Raw genomic sequence first — 26,537 nt, forward strand, 5'->3', positions numbered from 1 at the left:
TCGGAGCTGGGTCACGGGGGCAGCAGTATTAGGAGAGAACCCCAGACTTCCCTCTCCCCAGACACTTCCTCCAGCTCCTCCAGGGGGATCCCAAGGTGTTCCCAGGCGAGCCAAGAGACATAGTACCTCCAGCGTGTCCTGGGTCTTCCTCGATGCCTCCTCCCGGTGGGACATGGCTTAAACACCTCCCTAGGTAGGCGTCCAGTAGGCATCTAAAACAGATGCCTGAGCCACCTCAGCTGACTTCTCTCGATGTGGAGGAGCAGCGGCTCTACGACGAGCTCCTCCCGGGTGTTGGAGCTCCTCACCCTGTCTATAAGAGTGCGCCCTGCCACCCTTCAAAGGAAACTCATTTCGGCTGCTTGTATCCGAGATCTTGTCCTTTCGGTCATGACCCAAAGCTCATGACCATAGGTGAGAGGAGGAACGTTGATTGACTGGTAAATCAAGAGCTTTGCCTTTCGGCTCAGCTCCTTCTTCACCACAACGGGCCGGTATATCGACCGCATTACTGCTGCCACTGCACCAATCCGCCTGTCAATCTTATGTTCAATCCTTCCCTCACTCGTGAACAAAACCCAGAGAAACTTAAACTCCTCCACCTAGGGTAATGACTTTCCTCCAACCTGGAGATGGCAAACCACCTTTTTCCGGTGGAGCACCATGGCCTCGGACTAAAAGTCGGATTTCAAATATTTTAAATGCATTTTTATGCAATATTGTGAAATATACATAAAAGTAAGTAGATGGAAACATAGCTACTGTATTTTTATATTACCCTTTTGAATAAAAGAGTTTGTGTGTTTTCTTAAGAATAAACAAATAAATCATGTTTAGCCGAAACCCTATAATAGTGCCAGATCACAGTTTAATCATGATGTGTCCATACGTCAGATTTTCAGAACTACCTGCGAACGCAGACGGGTAACAACACCACGGTCAATATCATCATCTCCACGGTGGATTATCTGCTCAGAGTCCAGGTGAGCCAGTCCTCCATCAGCACATCTGGATCAGATCTATTAGCCCTCCTGAATTATTCGCACATGTGTATTTTTCCCTAATTTTTGTTTAACAGAGATTTTTTTCAACACATTTCTAAACATAATAGTTTTAACAACTCGTTTCTATTTACTGATTTAAATCTCTGTGTTATGATGACAGCACATGATATTTAATAATAGTAATAATAGTAAGACTTAACTATGTTATTTAGGGTGAAGTTAAGGTAATTAGGCAAGTCATTGTATAACAGTGGTTTGTTCTGAAGACAAAACAAATAATGCTAAAGGGGGCGAATAATATTGACCTTAAAATGGCTTTAAAAAAAATTTAAAGCTACTTTTATTCTAGCCGAAATAAAACAAATAAGACTTTCTCCGGAAGAAAAAAATATTGTAGGAAATACTGTGAAAATTCCTGAATCTGTTCAACATCATTTGGAAAATATTTTTAAAAAGGAGGGTGAGTAGGCGCAAATAGCCTAGTGGTTAGTGCGTCGACACATAGCACCGAGGTGCTCGCAGTGACCCGAGTTCGATTCCCATCTCGAGGTCCTTTGCTGATCCTTCCCCAATCTTTGCTCCCCACACTTTCCTGTCTCTATATCTCCACTGTCCTATCAATAAAGGTGAAAAAAATGGTTCCACTTTATATTAAGTGTCCTTAACTACTATGTACTTACATCAAAAAATAAATACAATGTACTTACTGTGTTTATAATGTATTTGAGAACACGTGTGGTGCTTTTGAGTTGGGCGAGAGGTTGGGTTATGGACAGGTTTGGTGGTATGGGTAGGTTTAAGGGTGGGTTAAGGTGTAAGGGATGGTCAACAGTGTATTTACAAATGTAATTACAGAAGTTAATTACAGATGTAATTACATACATGTATTTAATCAGGCATAAGTACACAATAAATACATGTATTTACACAATAAGTACATTGTAACAAACTATTAGTTCCTGTGTAAGTACATATTAGTTAAGGCCACTTAATATAAAGTGGGATCAAAAAAATATATATATATATAAAAAAAAGGGAGGGCGAATTATTTTGACTTATTTTGACAACTGTTTATATGACACACGTGTGCTCTGTGTGTCCTCAGGAATCCATCAGTGATTTCTACTGGTACTACTCTGGGAAAGACGTCATTGACGAACAAGGACAACGCAATTTCTCCAAAGCAATCAATGTAGCCAAACAAGTCTTCAACACTCTTACAGAGTACATTCAGGTACAGTGCACTTATTTAAACCTATTATGCCAAAATCACTTTAATAAGGGGTTTGAACACCGTGTTCTGTCAGCAGTGTGTGAATATAACAACGCAATCTCACTGCAATTCGTAACTTTTTGATTTAGTGGCTAATTCATATGAATTCGTACGATCTAATTCGTACAATTTAGTACGATTTGCTCATCCCCCAATGATGGTTGTGATTGTGTGCCACGCCTCCTTTTTAAAATTGTACTTTTTCGTACGAATTAGCCACTTAACTGACAAAACGTAAAATACTTACGTTTCCTCGTGAGATCACTCTGGAATATAGCCATCCTCTAATAGTAAACATGAATTAATTCAGTTTTTTATATAAAAACTTGATAAAAACAGTGATTTGACATTCTCCCTTTGTCTGTGTCATCAGAGGGGGAAAGCCCCGCCCACTAGTGCCCATCTCTCCCTCATTAGCATAAACAGCAGCCCTGAGTGAGAAGCAGCCGTCAGTCCATTCTCCTTTAGACTGTTTGAGCTGCTGAAGATAATGTCAGCATAGACTAAGAGGATTATAGATGTGGAGTTTTAGAGGAAGCTCAAATGAACGGCGACAGGAGTCTCCATAGACTGACAGAAGCATTAAGCACACACTGACACTGAAGCACACATTTTAACAGGGATATTGTTAGTCCTGTTTTAAATATGCTGTACTGGTGATGCACAGGCATCTGAAATTCGATTCTGTCAGTATTTTAATTCCATGACAGATCAGCTGATAGACGCATCTTTCAAATGCTCCTGTGTCCATATAAGCCCTTTTGCACACCTGTTAGCATTAGAGCCAATCACAGCCAAATCTGTTGAGATCGGGAATGCAATAGCCAATCAGCAGTGCTCAAGAATCCACTCAGGAGCACTCGGAATGAACACAGGAACACTTTCACATTATCAAATGTCTGACAGAAGCAAATAGACTGACATATCTCATACAATGACTCTGCACACATTTTGACAGAGATAACATGAGTCAATCTGCTGCTATGATCGTGCACAGGCATCTGTAGCTCCGCCCTCTTTTTAAAAGAGCACTCTCGTTTTAATTTAAAGCGACAGTCACCAGAACGCCACAATTTGGATTACAGTTTTATGTGTTTGCTTTCAGGGTCCCTGCACCGGGAATCAGCAGAGTCTGGCTCACAGTCGCCTGTGGGATGCGGTTGTTGGTTTCCTGCATGTTTTTGCACATATGCAGATGAAGCTCTCTCAGGTAAACATCTGCTTAATAACATCTGAATCCTAGTTTACCTGCTCTCAGGGCTTTTGCAAGTTAATGTGATATGCTGATGCTGCAGGACTCAAGCCAAATCGAGCTACTGAAGGAGCTGATGGATCTTCAGAAGGACATGGTCGTGATGCTCTTGTCCATGTTGGAAGGTGAGTTGACCAGAGTGAATAAATAGTTCATGATCAGGAATATGTAAATGTGAAAGAAGTGTTGGTACCTTGCTATCGAAGAAAAAAAAAACATAGTGGTCACTGAAATAACTTGAAACAGAAACAAAAGTGACGATTAATCAAAAATGGCTGAAAATAAATGAATAAAAATCAGATATTGCTTTTGAAATGTGGATTAATAAAGGCAAACCAATGAAACTCACCTGGACTAAGTTGAAGGGTACCAACAATTTTGTCAACATGGCTTTAAAGGGTCTTAAGTGACCTTTTAAATTTAAGTTTAGCTCTTAATTTAAGAAAAAAAGCTACTTAAATGGGTGTGGAAAGCTGAACGCAGCATCTTGTAATCTGCCATACTGACAAAAAAGAGGTAAAACCTGAAGAAATGAAATATTTTAATATAATTACTCTCTGGCGCTGGAGTGTTTGAAAGCCGTGTCTATCACCATTTGAATGCTGTATCAATCAGCTGATAGCCGCAGATTTCAAACACTGAACTGTTCGCTTTTAGAACTGCTGTAAACCTGTGATCATTAGAGCCAATCCCAGTCTTATCTGTTGAGCATATGAACACAATAGCCAATCATTGGTATTCAGAAACCTACTTAGCAGCGCTCAAATTGCAAGCTGGGAATGCTGATATCATCACATTTGTTTTAATTGCCAGTATAAACTGGCAGATGTGGGACTTCTGACAATACTCCCATGTTCCATTATGAACGCCTAACTACTGCACAGTCTTACTTGTCTTAGCTTAACTCAATTATTTAGAATCAGCTCTTCTTATAGCATAAGAAAACCCAGTCTCATGAATATTAATTAGACACTGGCCCATCAACGACATATTCACAGTCCCTATGCTACATCAACACCAGTGGGTGTCACTGAAAAATCAATCAATCAATCAATCAATCAATCAATCAATCAATCAATCAATCAATCAATCAATCAATCAATCAATCAATCAATTAATAACTTTTATTTATATAGCACTTTACCTCAACCAAGGTTGACCAAAGTACTTTACACAAGTAAAAGCAAATTATGCCACACAACATAAAAAGCATACAATGCCAAACAATACAAAAAATATCAATAAAATACAACAAAAATTAAAACACAAGCACACAGTGTCAGCGTTGTGCATTAAAAGCCATTTTAAACCAACCCAGGCTCATTCTGAAAACGTAGTCCCGTGGACATTTCTGGAGACTGCGAAATACGTCCTGGGAAGTACGTATTTTTGCAGTTTTTGTTTTCGTGAATCCACGACTGTGTGTGCTTTTTCGTATCTCAAATGTCTCACAAGTTCCGTTCGTGCCCGTGCTGTTCCTGCGTAAACCCACCAGAGGCCGCTGTTGGTTGACCGTCTATCTGACTGACTGCATGACTGGGCAAGCAGCCAATCGACTGACCACCCTCCTCCTTCCCTAAACCCAACCAATTTTACCAACGATTTACAAAAGCCGTCCAGAAAAAGAAAATCCCTCGTCTGATTTTTACCACGTTTTCGGATTTTTACCGCATTCTCAATCCTGTTATTTACACGTTCATTTTATTTTTGGGATTCTGTTTTTGTCTTACCTGATTTCTGGAACTGCTCTTCCGTAGACCCGGTCGCTGTCGTTGTGGACAACAAACTTGTTGCAGCAGGAAAGCCCTCCACAAGGCGGTAAGCGGTCAGCCGGTAAGCACCGAAAGTAACGGCGTCATACCGCGCCGCATCGTTCGCTTAAAAAAAATTAAATGCAGACCACCGAGTCATAATTCGCGGCCTCCAGAAACGTCCACTGGACTACGTTTTCAGAATGAGCCTGTGTTGTTTTAAACAAGGGGGTCTTAAGCTTGGCTTTGAAAAGTGGCTGGTCAGTGATTGTACGAAGCTCAATAGGAAGGGTATTCCAGAGTCTAGGACCTGCCACTGCATAAGAGCAGTCACCCCACTGCTTGTATCTTAACCGAGGGATTTCAAGCAGAAATTGGTCAGCAGATCGCAATGCTCTGCTGGGTTTGTGAACAGTGGCGCAAAAAGGGGGTATGCAGTATATGCGGCGCATAGGGGCGCCACACATGGGGGGGCGCCATTGTGCCAAAACTATTTTTGAAATTATCCTTACTAAAAGTTTCAAATAAAAAAAATAAATAAATAAATATGTTTTGTTAAAAATGTTTTTTTTTTTGCATTTTGTATGAGTATAATATTGTATTTTAATAAATAAAAAATTATACCATGAGTTGCATACGTTGGCACACACATTTTAATTCAAAATCAACACAATAACATGCAGTCGCAGAGCCAAGTGTAAAGTGTTCATGTAAATGTAACTTTAGATTTTTTTTTACAATTTTTATCAAAATAAAACTGTCAAATCATACATACAGTACAGTTGAGGTCAAAAGTTATAAGATTAATCTGAATTTTTTTCTTTATTTATTATTAATTATTTAATTATTTTGCCTAAATAAGAGGGATCACACAAAATGTATGTTTATGTAAGTACAGACCTATTTCACATAAACCGATATTTCAGATAAAATATTTGGATTAAAAATTCACCTATATAAATATTATATACTTGATTATAATGATTCTTAACCCTGTTAAAGTTGACACATGAACAAATTGTCCGAATATTCACATTTTTTGGAACTGAAATGTTTTTAATCCTTCTATCAAAATCCATTTTATACAATATACATGTTTTAATAAATTTATTATGTGTCATATTGATACATCAGGCCTTTTGGTAACTTTTTTTGTTCAAAACTATTTTATTTTAGTTACAAAACTTGAACCCGCATACCTCTCAGTATATGTGTAGTTGCGCCCCTGTTTGTGAATGTGCAAGTTTCGCGTAAATAAGTAGAAGCAAGGCCATTGACGGCATTAAAAACGAATCAAAAGTTTAAAATCAATTCTAAACGTAACAGGGAGCCGAATTGGTGTACTATGTTCGTTTTTCCGACTGCTAGTTGACATGCGAGCAGCAGGATTTTGCACATGCTGCAAATAATGAAGACATGACTGTTAACTCCAACATAAAGTGCATTACAGTAGTCCAAACGCCAACTAACAAAAGCATGGATGACTTTCTCAAGATCACCCTTGCCCAGGCAGGGCTTGACTTTAGAGAGAAGGCGAAGCTAAAACTTGCTTTAATCACAGAATCAATCGATTTTTTTTTGAATAAGTGTCAAAGAAATAGATTTAAAACCCAGGGTATGAAATTAGTGGGGAAAAAAGCTTAAAATTAGCCACTTATTCCCTACAACAGTGTTTCCCAACCCTGTTCCATGAGGCACACAAACAGTACATATTTTACATGTCTCCCTTATCTGACCTATTCATTTGTGGTTTTGGAGTCTCTTCTAATGCTCTGTTGAGTTGATTCAGTTGTGTTTGATTAGGGAGAGCTTGAAATATGTACTGTTGGTGTGCCTTCAGGAACAGGGTTGGGAAACACTACCCTATAATTAAAGCTTCAACAGTTCACTTAGCTGATGATTGATTATGAAGCGTGTTTGGCGTGCTGTCTCGGGAGAGAGATCTGAGCTCATAAGATCCTCAAGCCCGGGGCTCCCTCATGTTGCAGGGCGAGAGGGGAGTTTGAGCTCAGGTAGATCTGGAGAACTCCCCTGCTGTAGTAGCTAATGAACAGATAGTGATCGCTCTTAAGAGATAACTACTTACTTGGAGCATGTCTATGGTGCTGATTTGGATTAGTCAATTAACTTACGTTGTAAGTTTTTGGATGGTGGGAGGAAACCGGGGAACACGGGGAGAACGTGTAACGTCCGCAAGGAAATGGCTGGCTTGGTAAGGACTAGAACCAGTGAAGTTCTTGCTGTGAGGCAACAGGGCTAACCACTGAGCCACCGTGCCACCCATATAGGAAAGGAGGAGGAGTAAGGGTGGAAGGGGGGATTCTTCAAAACGAAGATGGCTGTGATACGGAACTTAAGGTATTTATAGTGACTTAGGAATCGTCTGATTGGTCCTCTTGAAATTAGTTTATAAGTAAAGTTCACTAACAGATGCTAATGCTGTCGTAATTAACGTGTAACACACATAAATCTGTTCAAATTAGTTTTTTCATCATGAATAATCCTCTCTTTAATTCAGGAAATGTTGTGAATGGCACTATTGGCAAGCAGATGGTGGACATGTTAGTGGAGTCCTCGAATAACGTGGAGATGATCCTGAAGTTCTTTGACATGTTCCTCAAACTAAAAGACCTGACGTCGTCGGACGCCTTCAAAGAGTACGACCCCGATGGCAAAGGCGTCATTTCCAAACGAGATTTCCACAAGGCAATGGAGAGCCATAAGCACTACACCCAATCCGAGACGGAGTTCCTGCTCTCCTGTGCGGAAACAGATGAGAATGAGCTCTTAGACTACGAAGAGTTCGTCGAACGATTTCACGAACCGGCGAAGGATATCGGTTTTAACGTGGCTGTTCTTCTAACCAATCTCTCAGAGCACATGCCGCATGATTCTCGCCTCCAGACGTTCCTGGAGTTGGCGGAGAGCGTGCTGAATTATTTCCAGCCCTATCTAGGGCGCATCGAGATCATGGGCAGCGCCAAGAGAATCGAGCGAGTGTACTTCGAGATTAGCGAATCCAGTCGCACACAATGGGAAAAACCACAAGTCAAAGAGTCTAAGCGACAGTTCATCTTTGATGTGGTCAATGAAGGCGGTGAAAAGGAAAAAATGGAGCTCTTCGTGAACTTCTGTGAAGACACCATCTTTGAGATGCAGTTAGCAGCGCGGATGTCTGACGCCGGTGAACGATCCGCTAGCAAAGAGGACAGCGAGAGGGAGAAACCTGAAGAGGAGACTCCAGAAATGGGCTTCTTCTCCATCACCACTGTGAGAACGGCTCTGTTTGCGCTACGTTACAATGTGATGCTGTTAATGAAAGTGCTGTCCATGAAAAGTCTGAAGAAACAAGTGAAGAAGGCCAAGAAGATGACTGTGAAGGACATGGTGACCACTCTGGTGTCCTTCTACTGGAGTGTCCTACTCGGCCTGCTGCACTTTGCATTCAGTGTTGCGCGAGGGTTTTTCAGGATTATATACAACAGCTTTCTTGGAGGGAGTCTTGTAGAGGGAGCAAAGACCATGAAGGTGTCGGAGCTCCTGGCCAACATGCCTGACCCGACACAAGATGAGGTGAGAGGAGAGATGGAAGATGGCGAGAAGAAACCTGTGGATAAAACCTCACCTGAGGAAGACCTGGCCGACCTGACTGTAGCCACCGATGAAACAGATCTGCTGTCTGATATCTTTGGTCTGGATCTGAAGAGAGAAGGAGGACAGTATAAGCTGATGCCGCACAATCCCAACGCCAGCCTGACGGATCTGCTCAACACACCCGTCCCTCCGCCACCCACACCCTCACCTGAACTCCGCAGACGACACCATGTAAGGGATTTGATGATGTTATTAAGTAATATTGTATCGGGAAGTACGGTTTTAACACCAGTGTTGTTGGTTCTGTCAGACGAAGGGCTCTTCCTCTTCAACGGACAACAATGATGCTGCAGAGGAGACCAAATCAGTGCCTGAGAAAGCCGAGTAAGTCTTGATGATGTTATCATGTCATATCAAACTTGTCTCCACAGCTCTAATCTAAGTGTGTACTACTGACCTATATGTTTTATAAACCCACAGCATTAATATTGCTGCACTCTAAAAATATGGGGTTATTTTAGGCATTTGGGTGATTTTTGGGGGTTGTTTTCAGAGTCTTGGGTAGTTTCAATCCAGCTCTTTGGGTCAAATCAACTCACAGCAGGGGCTGACTGGGATACCACATATTGTGTACTAATTTGTTTAAATGCACTGAAAATAGTGTAACATAAACTTAGATTCCTTGCGTTTGCAGATGATTAAAATGAGATTCATGCCCATAGCAGCCCTTAATCAGCCTTTCTGAAATAATTTCTTACTACCTTTTGTACACCTGTAATCAAAGCTGCACACCCCCCACCGTACTTCAGGGATGCCGAGTCAAAACCACACAATTGCTGGGTCATCTTTCGCAGGCATTTTTAGATTAAATTAACTTATTATTTAAAGGGTCACGAAACACCAGAGCACATGTGTTGAGCTGTTGACAGTGGTATATGTGTCCCACACTGCTAAAAACACTATTAGGAAACCTATATTTCACTAAAAAGTGTAAATTGGTTGTTTTTGCGTTATTTCAAGCAAGTTCGTACTTCCGGTTTACAACGAATTTTTGAAGCTGCGTCACGGTCATGAGATAATAGCGTGTATTCCAGCGTGCAGACTGGACGTCTGTGCCAGAGTGAGTCTTATTACATCTTACAGTGTGCTGCATTAATGCATGAGTAAAGCTTGGTGCAAACCAATCAGCGCGCTCTATTGTGCAGCTTCATTAATATTCATTACTGTCACAGTGTTTAGACGACAGAGACGCCGCGTTGTGTTGGCAAAACAAGCGTGAAGTGTTGCTTTTATAGTTTGCTGCAGTGAAGTTTTGTTTTCATTTTCTCTCTGTGAGAGCTCAGCTGGAGTCACGTGTGGATTAACAGTGTACGCGACGCTCGACAACAATAACTTACGTGTCTAAGGAGGATTATTGTTTACCTGAGAGCTGTTCTCATCTGCAAACGCTGAGATCCGGATTCGCTTGTAGTCTCCTCTTAATAAAGACGCGGCTCTAGTTGCTGGTGATTGTCCTGTCTCTACAGATTTGGTAAGTGAGCGACCAGTGCTCTTTGTTTAATCAGTTTGTTCGTATCGAACTAAGTTAACTATTGCACCGAGTGTAAACATGTTAGCACCACAACCAAACTTTAACCTCGTGTAGGATTTTCACCACATTTTGTGACCGGAATAACACACGCGGCTTTCTGACACTACCTGCTGTGTGGATCTAAGTTTCCGGGAAATGCGGAGGGTTTTTTTCTCTCATTCGCCGTGCGGTATCAAACATTGCATGAAAAATACACGCTTAGAGCAGATCCTCGAATCAAATATCTCGTTTGTCGCGAGGGGCATGAATGAATTCCCTGAATGAAAGAGCCAAACTGCAGTTAAAGTCCAACATTTAATAATTTGGCAAATAATTCGACTACAGATGTCCATGTAAACACAGTCACTTTCTCCCCTCTGTGTGTATGTGTGAAACTCAGCGGGTGCCCAAATAGACACTTCCACACCCTCCCTCTTTAGTTCCTCTGATACTCCCCCCAAACAGAGCTGGACACGCCCACTTTTCTGACTTTTTCCACAGTAGAGGTGTAAAAACACCCTGCTGAAACGAGGGGGTTTCATGGCCCTTTAAGTAAAAATAACCAATTATTGGGTAGAAAACCCCAAATTATAGGGTTAAAAATAAAAACCCAATTACTTGGTTTAATTTAACCCCTGATGTGTTCTGTCCCATATTTACCCAGCAGCAGGGTTAAAAAGAACCCAATTTGGGTAGTTTCTTATGGAAGGTAAATCCTGCCAATTTTAAATCATAAACGTCCAAAACTGAAATGAAAAAGTGTCAATAAAAGGAAAGCTTAAATTTTATGTTTTCAATTGAATTGTGTCACTATTATAGCGTGAACATTAATAACACGCTTTGTAAAAATTGTGTTTGCATTTTATTTTTCAGGTTGGCTTTTTATTTTAATATTGGCAGTCTTGACGTGGAAATGCAGTGGAAATGAAATGTTAAATTGGCAACTTCATTTTAATTATCAATTTGACAGGGACGATGTGTTGTCAAAGTAAAAATTAAAATTAAAATGAAATAATTTCAATTCGTTTTCAATTTTGGCAGATATTTTGCGAACAGTGTTTTAAAATGAAATTGTTAATCTGATTTTCATTTTCATTTCCAATGTTTATTTGATTGATTTAAAATTGGCAGGATTTACCTTCCATAGTTTCTAACCCTGTGTTTTTTACAGTGTGTAAGCATTAAATAGGGAGATAGAATTTACACATAAAATTCAATCACAGTGCTTTAAAAGTGATCACTCTAACACTAACAAACATTTCACTTGCACTTAACCATGTAGGTCTCCATAGTAAAATTCTCAAGTTTTGCAGCTTACAACCACACTCTTACTAGGATTATATGAAATGTCACGTTCAAGACCATACTCAGAGCACATGTCTAAAAACAAGACAATATTTTGTTGCTTGTCTAGTAAATGCTTCTTAATTTAAGAACTTTTAGATATTTGGATTAGAAACAAGACAAAAATTGAAGTAAGAAAAGCTTTTTTTGCAGTGTGCTGGTAGCACTTTTAACTTAGCTTAGCATAGATCATTGAATCGGATTAGACCATTAGCATCTCCCTCAAAAAATGACCAAAGAGTTTTAATAATTTTCCTATTTAAATTGGGACTCTTCTGGCGTAGTCTCGACTGTAAGATTTAAAATTACATGAGGAGGAATAAAGTATGAGATCATTTTCATTTTTGGATGAACCATCCCTTTAGGGATTTGCTGGTACATTCATTCGTTCATTCATTTTCCTTCAGCTTATTTATCAGAGGTCGCCACAGCGGAATGAACCGCCTACTTATCCAACATATGTTTTATACAGCGGATGGCCTACCAGCAGCAACCTACAGTAGTACTGGGAAAAAACCTATGCACACTTATTTACATACACTCATACACTATGGCCAATTTAGCCTACCCAATTCCCCTATAGTGGATGTGTTTGGACTGTGAAGGAAACCGGAGCACCCGGAGGAAACCCACACCAACACAGGGCCACTGATTTGAGTGTTATCACTCGATTGAATGGGCCTTATCGTTGGTTATCAGCTGATAGATATGGGCCAGAAGGGCCCTTCTGTGACTACTAGTAGCCTCAAAAGGCTGTGATCATCCATCCACATAGTTTATCAGCATTACTATTAGAGAAAACTCCACATCCAGATCTGTTTTTACATTACTTTGTTGTTTAGGGTTGGGGTAGGAGTAGACATAAGAAATACAATTCATTCATTCATTTTCTTTTCGGCTTATTCCCTTTATTAATCAGGGATCGTCACTGTGGAATGAACCGCCAACTTATCTAGCATATGTTTTACACAGCGGATGGCCTTCCAGCTGCAAGTCATCACTGGGAAACACCCATACACACTCATTCACTAGGGACAATTTTAGCATACCCAATTCACCTATACTCATGTCTTTGGACTTGTGGGGGAAACCAGAGCACCTGGAGGAAACCTACGCGAACTGGAGAGAACATGCAAACTCCACACAGAAACATCAACTGACCCAGCAGAGGCTCGAACCAGTGACCTTCTTAATGTGAGGCGATTGTGCCACCCACTGCGCCACCGTACAAAAATACAATTAATGTGAAATTTAATAAATGATCTAAATAATTCTCGTTAACATCCGACTGCAGCTGTATGTGATCTATAGGTGATTAACCATGCGGATGGATGATAACAGCCTTCTGAGCCTACTACTGGCTCATATTTATCCGCTGATATCCACTGATAACACCCATTCAATCAAGTGATAACATTTGAATCTGCTGCACGAGGAGAGCATGCAAACTCCACACAGAAATGCCAACTGACCCAGCCAGAACTCGAATCAGCGACCTTCTTGCTGTGAGGGGACAGTGGTAACTTGTTGTTTGAAAGAAAAAGAAAAACAACAGATGTTGTGATTATCATATTTTCATGAGTTTTTATTTATGCTCCTTTGTAGAGGTGAAAATGTAGAGAAAGCACAGAAGAAGAAGGAGGAAGCGGTGAAGCGGAAGGTCAGACAGCACTACGAGCCGGATCTACAGGAGTCGGCCTTCTGGAAGAAGATCATCGCTTACCAACGCAAGCTGCTGGTGAGAGCTGCCACATCTTGTGTTTATGCCTCATAATGTCCTGCTGTGTGCACGAAATCAGACGCTTCATAGAGCCACGTCTGACACTGTGTCTCTCTCTCTTCTCCTGCAGAACTATTTTGCACGAAATTTCTACAACATGAGAATGTTGGCGTTGTTTGTGGCCTTCGCGATTAATTTCATTCTGCTGTTTTACAAGGTAAGTCACGCTTTAGTGTTTCGTTATGACATGACTTAAGAGATACTTCAACCCAAAATGAAAACTCTGCCATCATTTCTCACCCTTCACTTGTTTAAAACCTGTTTGAGTTTCTGTTTTCTGTTGAACGCAAATGAAGATACTGTTGAAAGCAGAAGTTTACACACACTATAAAAAGGCACATAACCATTTAAAAAGAGTCAGATGTTAATGTGACTAAACTTTTCCTCTTTTAGGTAAGTTAGGAGGATCACATTAGTTTCTGTTCTGATTAACAGCAGAATAATGAGAGAGATATTGATTGAGAAATTGTTATAACTCTTCTTGAAAGTCAAGTTTACACACAATAAGATTATTCTGCCTCTGGAAAAGCTCTGATGATGATGTCAAGGTTTTGGAAGTTTCTGATTGGCTAATTGACAACATTTGAGTTAATGTGAGGCACAACTGTAGAATAGTGTTGAAGGAAAAGCTCAAACACACTGCTTCCTTGTGTGACAACATGGAGAATCAACAAGCCAGAATCAACAACAAAGCCAGATTACAATTAGCTAAATCACACTGGGGAAAGACTCATGTTTGGAAACATGTCCTGTGCTCTGATGGAGCTAAGATTGAAATGTTTGGCCTGAATGAGCAGTGTTACATTATGAGGACAAAGGGGAAAGCGCACAAGCCTAGAACACCATCCCAACTGTGAAGTATGGGGGCGGCAGCATCATGTTGTGGGGCTGTTTTGCTGCAGGAGGGACTGGTCCACTTGACAGCATAGATGGCATCATGAAGAAAGAACATTATGGAGAAATACTGAAGCAACATCTCAAGAAATCAGCCAGGAGATTACAACTTGGCCACAAATGGCTCTTCCAACAGACCATGACCCTAAGCACACAGCCAAATTAGTGAAAATGTGCTTTAAGGACAACAGAGTGAATGTTTTGGAGTGGCCATCATAAAGCCCTGATCTCAATCCTGTAGAAAATCTGTGGGCAGAGTTGAAAAAGCTTGTGCGAGCGAGAAAAATCTGACTCAGTTACAGCAATTCTGTCAGGAGGAATGGGCCAAAATTCCTGCAAACTATTGAGAGAAGCTTGTGGAAGGAGACCCAAAACATTTGACCAAAGTTATACAGTTTAAAAGCAAAGCTGAAAAATACCAAGGAAATGTGTGTAAACTTTTGACTGTCTAGAAATTAATACAAAATTCTCCATACAAAAATAATACAAAAATAGTAAACGTTTAATATGATTTACCATTAGACATTTAAAAAAAATTGGTTATGTTCCTTTTTTTTAGAGTGTATGTAAGCGTCCGGTTTCAACTGTATTTTGAGGAATGCTTGTTGTGTGCACCCATTGACATCCTTAGTAAGTCCTAGTAGTCCCAGTAACCAGCATTCTTCTATATCTAATTTACTTCTATATCTTATCTTATTTTTGTGTTCCATGGAAGAAACTCATAAAGGTTTAAAGCCACATGGAGAATAAATGATGAGGTCATTTCTATTGTTGGGTGAACTGACCCTTTAGTGTTTACTTAAGAAACTTAATTTACTTATTTATTCTTGGTGGAATATTTAAGCACACCCTCTGATTTACCACAATATCACTTAACATTGTAATTAAAAGTAATAAAACACTCACGTCTCAGAAATCCTTTTGAATTCATAAGATGATGAATCAAAGTGTTTCCCTTGTTGTGTATTTTATGCATCATATGGTCAAACAACCTTCTGGTCAAAGGAGGGCAATGCCAAATTAAATGCATAAGCTGAAAATAAACAGATAGGTATTTTTTATTTGTGTAGATGCAAATGTATTTATTGTTATACGCTCACCGGCCACTTTATTAGGTACACCTTACTATTTGAAACAGGTTGGACCACTTTTGCCTTCAGAACTGCCTTAATCCTTCATGGCAGAGATTCAACAAGCTACTGGAAATAATCCTCAGAGATTTTGCCCCATATTGACATGATAGCATCACACAGTTGCTAATCTCCCGTTCCACCACATCCAAAAGCTGCTCTATTGGATTGAGATCTGGTGACTGTGGAGGCCATCTGAGTACTGTGAACTCATTGTGATGTTCAAGAAACCAGTCTGAGATGATTCACAGTTTATGGCGTATTATTCTGCTGGAAGTAGCCATCAGAAGATGGAGAAACTGTGGTCATAAAGAGATGGACATGGTCAATTATACTCGGGTAGGCTGTGGTGTTGACACGATGCTCAATTGGTACTAATAGGCTCAAAGTGTGCCAAAAAAATTATACCTTTACACCACCACCACCACTGGATGTTTTCTCTGCTTCTGACCATTCTTTATTAAACCATAGAGATGGTTGTGCATGAAAATCCTAGTAGATCAGCAGTTTCTGAAATACTCAGACCAGCCTGTCTGGCACCAACAACCATGCCACGTTCAAAGTCACTTAAATCCCCTTTCTTCCCCATTCTGATGCTCGCTTTGAACTGCAGCAGATCATCTTGACCATGTCTACATGCCTAAATGGATTGAGCTGCTGCCATTTGATTGGCTGATTAGAAATTCACATTAACGAGCAGTTGGACAGGTGTACCTAATAAAGTGGCCGGTGAGTGTGTATATATTTATAGTCATCTCCGGCAGCCCAACACAGTTCTGGTTAATGCTGACGGTCAATGTTTGTTTGTGTGTGTGCAGGTATCCACATCCTCTGCCGTGACGGAGGGGAAGGAGGTGTTATTCAGCGCGTCCTCAGACACCAGCGTGCAGTGGGATCCTCTGAGCGGCTCCAGCTCTCGGCCCGTCACTGTTCACTTTGTGCTGGAGGAGAGCAGCGGCTACATGGAGCCCACGCTGAGGATCCTTGCCATCCTGCACACCGTCATCTCCTTCTTCTGCATCATCGGCTACTACTGCTTAAAGGTCTGTCAGATCCCTGCTTCGCTGCCGTCAGAAATCTTCATTCCGTGAGAGTAAACCTACTCTGACCGTATTTCAGTTTGCAAAAAAAGGACCAGAGGGAAGGTGGTGATTGGCAAATGCGTTCACAACCATGACACTGGTCCTGAACTTTTAATGACACCCTTTCCAACATTTGGCTCGCAACAATAGAATAATAACGGTTACAATTAATATTGAGCAGCCTTAACTACTATGAACTTGAATTAAAAAATAAATACAATGGACTCACTGTGTTCATAATGTATTGCAGAACACTTCTGGTGGTCTTGAGGTGGGATACGGGTAGGATTGGGGGCAGGTTTGGTGGTAATACGTCATCAGAATATTTGTTAGTGCTTTTCTGGATGTCTCCTGAAGGCTGATGATTTGATTGTGCTGTTCGACAGATGCGAGCAGAAGCGCTGCCCTCTATTATTCACACAAGACACATTTCAGCTCAACTGGATCCTCATAATGAAAGCAAGACATCAAGTTTCATTTATTCTAATCAAATCCAGTTATTGAAACAATAAACCTGGCAGATTTACATAAAAGATGAAATGCCCGGCAGTGTCGGTCGTGAGGGCTTTCAATAAATGCTCCAGTTATTGTTTATAAGGTGCTGTTGGTAGGAACGGAATATAAAATAATCTGAGTATATATACATACATATATATATATATATATATATATATATATATATATATATATATATATATATATATATATATATATATACAGGGCTTTACATTAACACCCGCCAAATGCGGGTAGATTTCAGCTTTGGCGGGTTAGACAGACAATCCCACTAGCCACTTTGGCTGGTTGAAAATAAATTTCCGTAAAGCAGGCTTCGACAATATAAGGATGACCCAAAATGCGTGCAAATCTGATCTTAGAGTTGAGAAGTAAAATAATTGTGTTCATGCAAGCAGAAGAAAACAAGTGAATACCGAATGAGAGGATGATGATCACTCACGCTAACCGCTGATTTGATGCGCGCGACTGCTTAACGAGTGCGCTCCCGAATCTTGAAGCAACTGTGTCTGGAACAGGTTCTGGAAACGCAACTGTCATCGGTTCTCTTTCAAATAAACTAGACAAAAAGTGATGAACATGCACCCGCAGCACCGGTTGCTTTCACTTTGAACAGATTATTGAATGGCCTAAAGTTAACCCTGTGCATGTGATCATCCTTTCATTATCACACACGATATTATTCACCTGCTTTTACTTGCTTACGGTTTTATTTGCTTTTATTTTTGTTAAAATGGTTTAATTATTATCATTTTTTTACAACATTGCTTCAATGGGAGATGAACTCTCCATTTATGTGCAGTTAACTGGTGATTCAAGAGATCTTTAGCCATGACAGATTACTGTGCATATTTTTGATACATGACAATAGATATTTTTTAAAAGTCAATTGCTTTTCTTTTTTTTTAAGAAATGTTTTGTTAAATAAAAAGTTTAGTAAACAGTTATATTTAGCTTGTTTTGACACATTAAAAATTTGTGGCTATAAGAAATAATTATTGTTTCGTGTGGTGATAGAGAGAAATTTGGTAAATCGTTAATTTTTAGCTCTAAAAAAAGTCATGTAAAATAAAAACTAATTGCAATAAAACACCCATTTATAATGACCCATTTGCTCATGCTCATTGAGCAAGCTCATACTCGACACACAAAAAGTGAAATGAATGAGGAGGCATGTGGACATAACACATAATTTAAATCAAGTCATTTTAGCATGTCAACGTCAAATTTATGCATATAAAATATATTTTCCCAACAACAAAATTGTGGCTAGTGAAAATGCAGAGTGGCTAGTAACATTGGAAAACTACTTGCCACAGTGGCCGGTAATTAAGAAAGTTAATGTAAAGCCCTGTATATATATATATTAGGGGTGTAACGATACACTCAGCTCACGATACGATGTGTATCACGGTATAATGTTCACGATTCGATATGTATCATGATATTTGGAATAAAAATTGAAAAATAAACTGAAATGCTAATTTTACCAAGTAAACCATTTTTTATGTATTTCTTATGTTTCAACTTGTTAAACTGAACCTTCTTTAAGAAAATAAATTAAACAGGCCTGTTTCTGGAAAATAAAACAATTTAAAAACTTCTTAAAAATATTATTGAAATGACAGAGACAAAATTAAGGAACAATTTAAGTAAAGGTGCAAAAAAAAAAAAAAAAGCTTTCTATTCAATTGAATTTAACAGTAAGAGCTTAAGGCTTTGCTTGGTCACTTGCGTTTTTTGTGTGTGCAAAAAAAAATCCACATTTCCAGGTATTTAATTCATATTTAATTAAATTCATTTAGAGATATCTCTAATTACAATTGTGACTAGTCAAAACTCATTTAGAGATATCTGCAAATATTTTTCAATGGAAGTCAATGGAGGAATATGACTAGTCATAATATATTTGCAGATATCTCCAATCTGATTTCTTACTAGTGCAATTGTAATTGCAGATATCTCTAATTGTCATTCTGACTAGTCGAATTATAATTATGACTAGTCAAAATATAATTAGAGATATCTCTAAATATATTTATGGATAGTCAGAACAAAGGTTTAAATGCTAAAACGGCTTGCCATACGCGCGCCTCTATCAGTCCGCCCTCTGTAGTAACAGCTCACGGTCAGCTCACGTCATGTGTGATTTTGCGGCGGGAACATTATATGAAGACAGAATGATATTTAGGGTGAATTGTACCTTATAAATACAGCATGTGACTCTCTCAACACCATTAGGAGGTATCCCTGTCGCTGTGCAAAGTATGAAAATCACTGTGAAGACTTCAAAACTTAGGATGTTTGACCCAGTATGCGTGTCAAAAGCGGACGAGTCTAAAGCAATGACTGTACAACCGAAATGTTGCCAGACGTCTGATTTTGAGAAGATGGGCCATCCTCTATTTCAGCTCCACTCATCTTGGTCTGCTAACATTACTGCTGCTGCAATCTGAACTCACGTGCGACAGCAGGTGGAACGTAGCTCACGTGCAAACAGCTCAACTAATAAGAGAAAACGGACGTCATATCGTAATGAAATCGTCATAACGCCACGATGCATATTGTGACATTTTTGCATCGCAATAAATCGTAAAACGATATATATAACTACAAAAAAGTGTCTCTGTGTGTATGTCTGTCTGTCTTTGTGTATGTGTGTATTCTTGTGTGTGTATGTCTATCTATATGGGCCCTATTATACTGTACACCCGGTGCAATAAGGCACAAGACGTGTTTGGAGCTATTTGTTGCTATTTTAAGATCAGCGCAACTAATTTTCCCGTTTTGCGCCACATTGTTTAAATAACACATCCATTTCCACCACTTTGTGGACTTATGTGTGTTCTGGTTTATAAAGGAGGTGTGTTAGTGCTCATTGATCATGGATCTCTAAAGTCCAGCAGAGCACATTAGTTATGCGCCTATGCAGGTCCAAACACTTACACACTGCTGAATACACACAGGATGAACAGCAACACACAAACATCTTTACAGATGAAAACAATTAAAGGATTAAAATATTACAGAATTGATGATTTTCTACATCAATATAAACACCACTGCCTCTATGCCTTCTTCACCTCCATGCCTTTATTATATGCAGATTTATATTTTCCTTAAAAAAACACGTTTAGATTTGTCCATCTGTGGGGTTTCGGAGACGTCTGTATCACCATATGGGGATAAGAACAGGAGGTGTGTTTAGATATAAGTTTTCTGACCACACTTCATTATTATTGTTCATTTATTCCTTTGCTGGAGATTAGAACTGAATTTAGAAATAGTTTTGACACAAATCTTTGCACTTAACATATTTTTAAATATGTGGGCTTATGGATGTGTTGAGTGGAGTGAGTTTCCACCGTTTACTCACTCCACCAAAGTAAAGGAGTAAAGAGAAAGTAAAGAGGCTGAATGGAGGAGGCTCGTTCTTTATCCTCGCGCTGCAGATGCTCTGTTTAACTGTGTTCTCGCTAGTGAAGCGTTCCGTTTTTCCTCTTACAAAGTCCGCCGCATGTAAATAGCAAATGCACCATGGCACGACGCAACTGACTCTTGAAGGGAATGGGAGATGAGACTCTGATTAGTTTTATGCACGTCAGGCTCAAAACACATCCAGAACTCATTAAGAGAATAAGCTCAACCCTGTTAAACCATCCTGTTATCCATCCTTAAAATAGCTAAAGTGGATTCAGACGTGCTTTTAATGCTTTTGCTCCATGCGCTTTAGACTTTGCGCTTACATCGTTAAAATAGAGCCGTGTGTGTGGGTCTGTCTGTGTTTGTTAATGTGTATCTGTCTGTGTCATGAGCAAACAAATTGGATTGATTAACATTTTAAGGAATAAAAATAAACAAATAGAAAGAAAGAGAGGGAAAAAGCAGTGGTGCAGTAGGTAGTGCTGTCGCCTCACAGCAAGAAGGTCGCTGGGTCGCTGGTTCGAACCTCGGCTCAGTTGGCCTTTCTGTGTGGAGTTTGCATGTTCTCCCTGCCTTCGTGTGGGTTTCCTCCGGGTGCTCCGGTTTTCCCCACAGCCCAAAGACATGCAACAATGTGAGTGTGGATGTTTCCCAGAGATGGGTTGCAGCTGGAAGGGCATCCGCTGTGTAAAAACTTGCTGGATAAGTTGGCGGTTCATTCCGCTGTGGCGACCCCGGATTAATAAAGGGACTAAGCCGACAAGAAAATGAATGAATGAAAATGACAATAAAAATAAAGAAATGTGGATTCAATTAGTAAAACTGAAAGGAACACCGTAATGGACCTTAATCCCACCCTGTCTCCCAGAAAACCACCCATACCTGGCCATTATACACACCCCGCTTACGTGTATATGTTCGTTATTTATTAGTTACAAATATATGTTTGGGGTGGCACAGTGGCTCAGTGGTTAGCACTGTGGCCTCACAGCAAGAAGGTCTGGCTCGCAAGGTTCAGTATTGGTTGAGCTACGCATCGATGAATTTGCTCTTCAGTGTTTGAACTCTCAGTAATGATTAAATCACACTGAACTGAGCTAAACTGAACTGAACTTAAACACTAAAAACTGAACTACACTGTTCCAGTTACTATGACCATTTATGTGAAGCTGCTTTGACACAATCTACAATGTAAAAGCGATATACAAATAAAGCTGAATTGAATTGAATTGAAGGTCGCTGGTTCGAGTCCCAGCTTCATTTCTGTGTGGAGTTTGCATGTTCTCCACGTGTTATTATGCGTTTCATCTGGGAACTCCAATTTCCCTTGCAGTCCAAACACATGTGCTATAGGGAAATTGGGTAAGCTAAATAGTCCTTAGTGTGTGTGTGTGTGAGTGTTGGAAGGGCATCCACCTTGGCGATTCATTCCACTGTGTCAACCCCTGATAAATTAGAGACTAAGCTGTGATGCATTAAAAAGTGAGTGATGGCGCTTTCCACTGTGTTTCTCCTCAAGGTTCCTCTGGTGATTTTCAAGCGTGAGAAGGAAGTGGCCAGGAAGCTGGAGTTTGACGGCCTGTACATCACTGAACAGCCGTCAGAAGATGATATTAAAGGCCAGTGGGACCGACTGGTCATCAACACACAGTGAGTGACAGACGGGGTTCATGGGTAATGGGGTTATTCTTGAGCAGGAACGCTGCGCTAATAATAAGGTGACCCGGTGAAGAATGCTGATGGTGGTCGACTGAGCAAAAAATACTGCATCATTTGACAGAATTACAGATGAGTGAAGTGTGTTGAACTGGACTCACACTGTGCTGCACAACTGCTTCACTCCCATTATAATCAGTGACATGATGATCTGCTCTGGAGGCTCCTGTTGTGGGTTTCTGATGTGTTTCTACAGTCACTTCCTTTTGCTTTTTTCTTCTGAAATGAACATTTTAATATCATTTGATTCATCTTTGTGTATTTTTTCTGGGCAAAAGGAGTTGATGGACATTTGGCTTGTGTTATTTAGGTTATCAGTTCTCACATGCATCATTTAAAGCAATATTTTTAGTGCTGACAAATGATTAATTATGATTAATCACATCTCAATAAAAGTTTGTATTTTGTATATAAAGTTGAAGTCATAATTAATAGCCCTCCTGTTAAATTTGAATTCCTCTATATTTTAAACTAAATTTCTGTGTTACAGAGCAGATTTTTCCAACACATTTCTAAACATATAGTTTTAATAACTCATTTCAAATAACTGATTTCTTTTCTTTTTGTCATGATGACAGTAAATAATATTAGACTAGATATTCTTCAAGACACTAGTGTTCAGCTTAAAGTCACATTTAAAGGCTTTACTAGGGTAATTAGGGTAAAGTTAGGGTAATTAAGCAAGTCATTGTATAACAGTGGTTTGTTCTGGAGACAATCCAAAACTAATATTGCTTAAGGCGACTAACAATATTGACCTTGAAATGGCTTTAAAACAATTAAAAACTGCTTTTATTCTAGCCGAAATTAAACAAATAAGTTTTTCTCCAGAAGAAAAATATTATAGGACATACTGTAAAAATGTATAAGCTGCATTAAAAAAAATTATGTTAATTATGTAAATATAAACTTCTATTTTGGATGCAATTAATCATGATTAATCATTTGACATTATACAAGTTAATACCATCAAATCTGCGTTTTAAAACCGGATCCATCTCTTTATTTGCGTATAATATAAACTAAATGGAGGTTTGCAAAATTGTGACCGATGATGCTGAATATGATTCCAATAAATATAAAAATGTGCATTCAAAGTTAAAATCTTGAATTTAATATAACTATAAAAAACAGTAATATTAAGATGTACTAAGTATTAAGACATTTTTAATCAAGAGATAATTTTTTTTATCTAATCTCTAATATTAGAATATTGTCATTTGTTCTCTTAATCTTCACATATTTCCCTGAAACTTTAACACTTGAAATATTTTATTTAAATGTGCTGTATGTAAGTTTCTGACTCTTCTAAAGCATAAAAACACCATAATATGTTTGCAGATGTTTCAGAAACGTGCTCAGTGAACATTCTTGTTTATCTGAGAAACAATGCTGAAGTCAGATATTCTGTTCTGGAAATGTGTGTTACGTGCTGGAACGGCTGTCTTCGTTTTAGTCTCTTTAACCCGCCCAATGACAGTTTAGCCAATTATATTTCCGCACCCCAGGTTGCCTTGGTGGAAAACAGCATATTTCATTAATTCAGTCTTGAATGCTCGCAAAGCGTGCTTCTGTGACTGAAATGTGACCTCTGGTGGACAATAGCATACTCCGAAAGCAAAACATTAAGTTCCACTTGTTCCATATTAATTAGTAAATAATATAAATATTACAAATGTAGACATTAGCTAGGCAGGTTACATTGTTACCCCATATCGTAACAACACACTATGTGACGAGATATGCAGTGATCGGCAATTTGGCTGTTTACACCAATGACTGTAAAAAATATGGACGACGCGACAGCCCCTTTTCCCATTGAACGCCTTGAGGGCAAAACGCCTGCTTGACGGGCACAAACTGTCGCAAAAGACTGCTGAAATTGGAGCCTTGACATGCGCAGAAGGACTGTCTGATGGAGCCAGAGGAGGAGCCGCGAAAATGAGCGGAGTCGAGCTTCCAACCAAACGCTTTATGTAAAATCAACCACGCCCCCCGAACTGCTCAGCATGCGTTTGCTGTCATATCAACACAAATGGATGTAATAACGTTAACAAATATGAGGGTTTTATATATTCAATCGCGCCAGCTCCAGGCCGCAGCGCATAACCTACTTGCGGCGTCGCGGGCTGATTCCGGCTCGCATGCGGCAGCGCCGGCTCGCTCGGCCGCCGCATCTGGCTCGATTGACTTGGGCTGGAATCGGGCAGTGAGTCCAGGCATCCGGAGTAGGTCCAGCAGAGGTAGTCAGTCTGAGCTCTGAGTGGTAAGTCTCCGGCAGGCGAGAATCTAGCCGGAACTGGCCCGAGTGTATTTTGCTATCTGGGTGGTTAGGCGTGTATCAGCAAACTAATAAAGCCCGAAAAAAGCCCTGACCTTAGCGAATAAACAGTGTTCCACCAGGATCATGTATGTCAGAAACTGTAGATTACTGCTGAACTCATTTTGTCATGGTAAAATAACAGAGAAATCGAATAATAACATTTCAGTCTCCTGCCGAAGCTCAGACGCGCTGCTTTGAGAAACTGTCAATCACAGCTGTCAATCACGATGACACGCCCAGCATTAAATTACTGCTAAAAACAAACTGTTCACAAAAATGAAGATCTGCACCTATTTCAGCACAATAACCAGTGCCTTAATCCACCAGAACCATCTTTCGGGACATTTTATTGCAAGTGTAATACATTTTTTTATTTGGGCTCAAGTCTCCTTCATTAACATGGAGGAGGCGGGCTTTATGACTTGTACTGCAGCCAGCCCCCAGGGGGCGATCTAACGGCCGAGACCTTCACTCAAACGCAGGCTTGCGGCACACTTGGTTTACACTAGACGAAACAAGACAGAAATTTAAATACAACCATTCAGAAGCACAGAAGGCCATGAAATGCTAAGGTTTATAGTGTATTGAATACATAATAAACCTCTTTAACATTATTAAATGTAGATGTTGAATCACTGATATGTGTTGGCTTTAAGTCACAATCGCTTATAAACGTTTTATTTTCAGATCTGAGGTAAACTACCTGCTGCTGCTTTCAGTATTATGGCAAAAAAATGTGATGTAAAATGGCATTCAAACTCACAATATTAGCATATAACACTGAATAAAGCACATGAGGTGTACCTGAGCTGACCACAATTTACAGTGTAGTTCAGCTGCAAGGAATAAAATATCAATTTCAGGTGATGGTTTGGTCGAAAACTTCTTTTAATATGGGAAATATTCCTTCTGTTGCGTGCCATTGCTTTTATTTGGCACACGATTTAAATCAGTCTTTGCTCAGTCAAGCTCGCTCCTGTTGGAATTCATCTGGCAATCTGCGCTTGCATTTGTTTTTATCCAGGAGTGCAATACCTAGTTCAACCACTAGGTGTCAAACTTACGTCCTGCACCTTTAATAAAACATATATTTTAAGTGTTAAAGCTTGATGGCTAGATTTTGTTATGTCAATGCATGATATAAATCTACCTTTTTGTGATTTGTGAGTGTTCCTTCAATCTAAAGAACTCCTCTTTTCTCTCAGGTCCTTTCCAAACAATTACTGGGATAAATTTGTGAAGCGGAAGGTGAGTTTGGAGACATTTACACTGATGAAGATGAACTGCTCTGAAGAAAACCATCTGAACGCTTACTGTACATGTGTGTATGTGTGTGTGTGTGTGTGTGTGTGTGTGTGTGTGTGTAGGTGATGGATAAGTATGGAGAGTTTTATGGACATGATCGGATCAGCGAGCTGCTTGGGATGGATAAAGCGGCGCTGGACTTCAGTGATGCACACGAGAAGAAGAAGCCAAAGAGAGACAGTTCACTGGCCGCAGTGTGAGTGTGTGTTCGGCTTTTCTAACTTGACTTATGGACCCTTTTCACAAGCCGGTTATAATGCGTTTAACGGTCATCATCCTTAAACGTTTTTAATATTTAGATTTTTTTAAAAGCGTATAAATATTTGTGTATGTATTATAGCATCTTTGCCGCAAATTACAAAAAACCTATGAGCGCTTGTGTGAGGTGTGTGTAATGCAGTGTGTATGGAGGCTGGACAGTAAATCTGACGTTATTCTGGCTGCCGTTATCAGTCTCACACTATTGTTTTCCTCCTTCTGGAAGTCTTGATGACACCATGGTTGAGTTTCTCTTTGATTATTTCAGCTAATAGGATTGTAAATAAATGATCTGTTGAACTCTCCCTTTCACGGCACTCTG

General features: G+C 39.7%; 1 protein-coding gene across 4 annotated transcripts in view; it reads left to right on the forward strand.

Annotated features, from left to right (window-relative positions):
- ryr2a (ryanodine receptor 2a (cardiac)) overlaps window positions 1-26,537 on the forward strand; it is a 282,516-nt gene that overhangs the window by 233,035 nt on the left and 22,944 nt on the right. For all 4 annotated transcript variants that reach the window (XM_087277000.1, XM_087277001.1, XM_087277002.1 and 1 more), the window contains 12 exons: window positions 895-983; window positions 2,110-2,238; window positions 3,383-3,487; window positions 3,573-3,654; window positions 7,799-9,105; window positions 9,185-9,258; window positions 13,394-13,526; window positions 13,639-13,725; window positions 16,411-16,635; window positions 22,133-22,263; window positions 25,858-25,900; window positions 26,020-26,153. In XM_087277000.1, coding sequence (XP_087133126.1) covers window positions 895-983; window positions 2,110-2,238; window positions 3,383-3,487; window positions 3,573-3,654; window positions 7,799-9,105; window positions 9,185-9,258; window positions 13,394-13,526; window positions 13,639-13,725; window positions 16,411-16,635; window positions 22,133-22,263; window positions 25,858-25,900; window positions 26,020-26,153 — 2,539 coding nt within the window. The remainder of the gene's footprint in view (window positions 1-894; window positions 984-2,109; window positions 2,239-3,382; window positions 3,488-3,572; window positions 3,655-7,798; window positions 9,106-9,184; window positions 9,259-13,393; window positions 13,527-13,638; window positions 13,726-16,410; window positions 16,636-22,132; window positions 22,264-25,857; window positions 25,901-26,019; window positions 26,154-26,537) is intronic.

This window comes from Danio rerio, chromosome 12 (assembly GCF_052040795.2).
Source record: "Danio rerio strain M-AB ecotype USA chromosome 12, GRCz13ab, whole genome shotgun sequence".
NCBI lineage: Eukaryota > Metazoa > Chordata > Actinopteri > Cypriniformes > Danionidae > Danio > Danio rerio.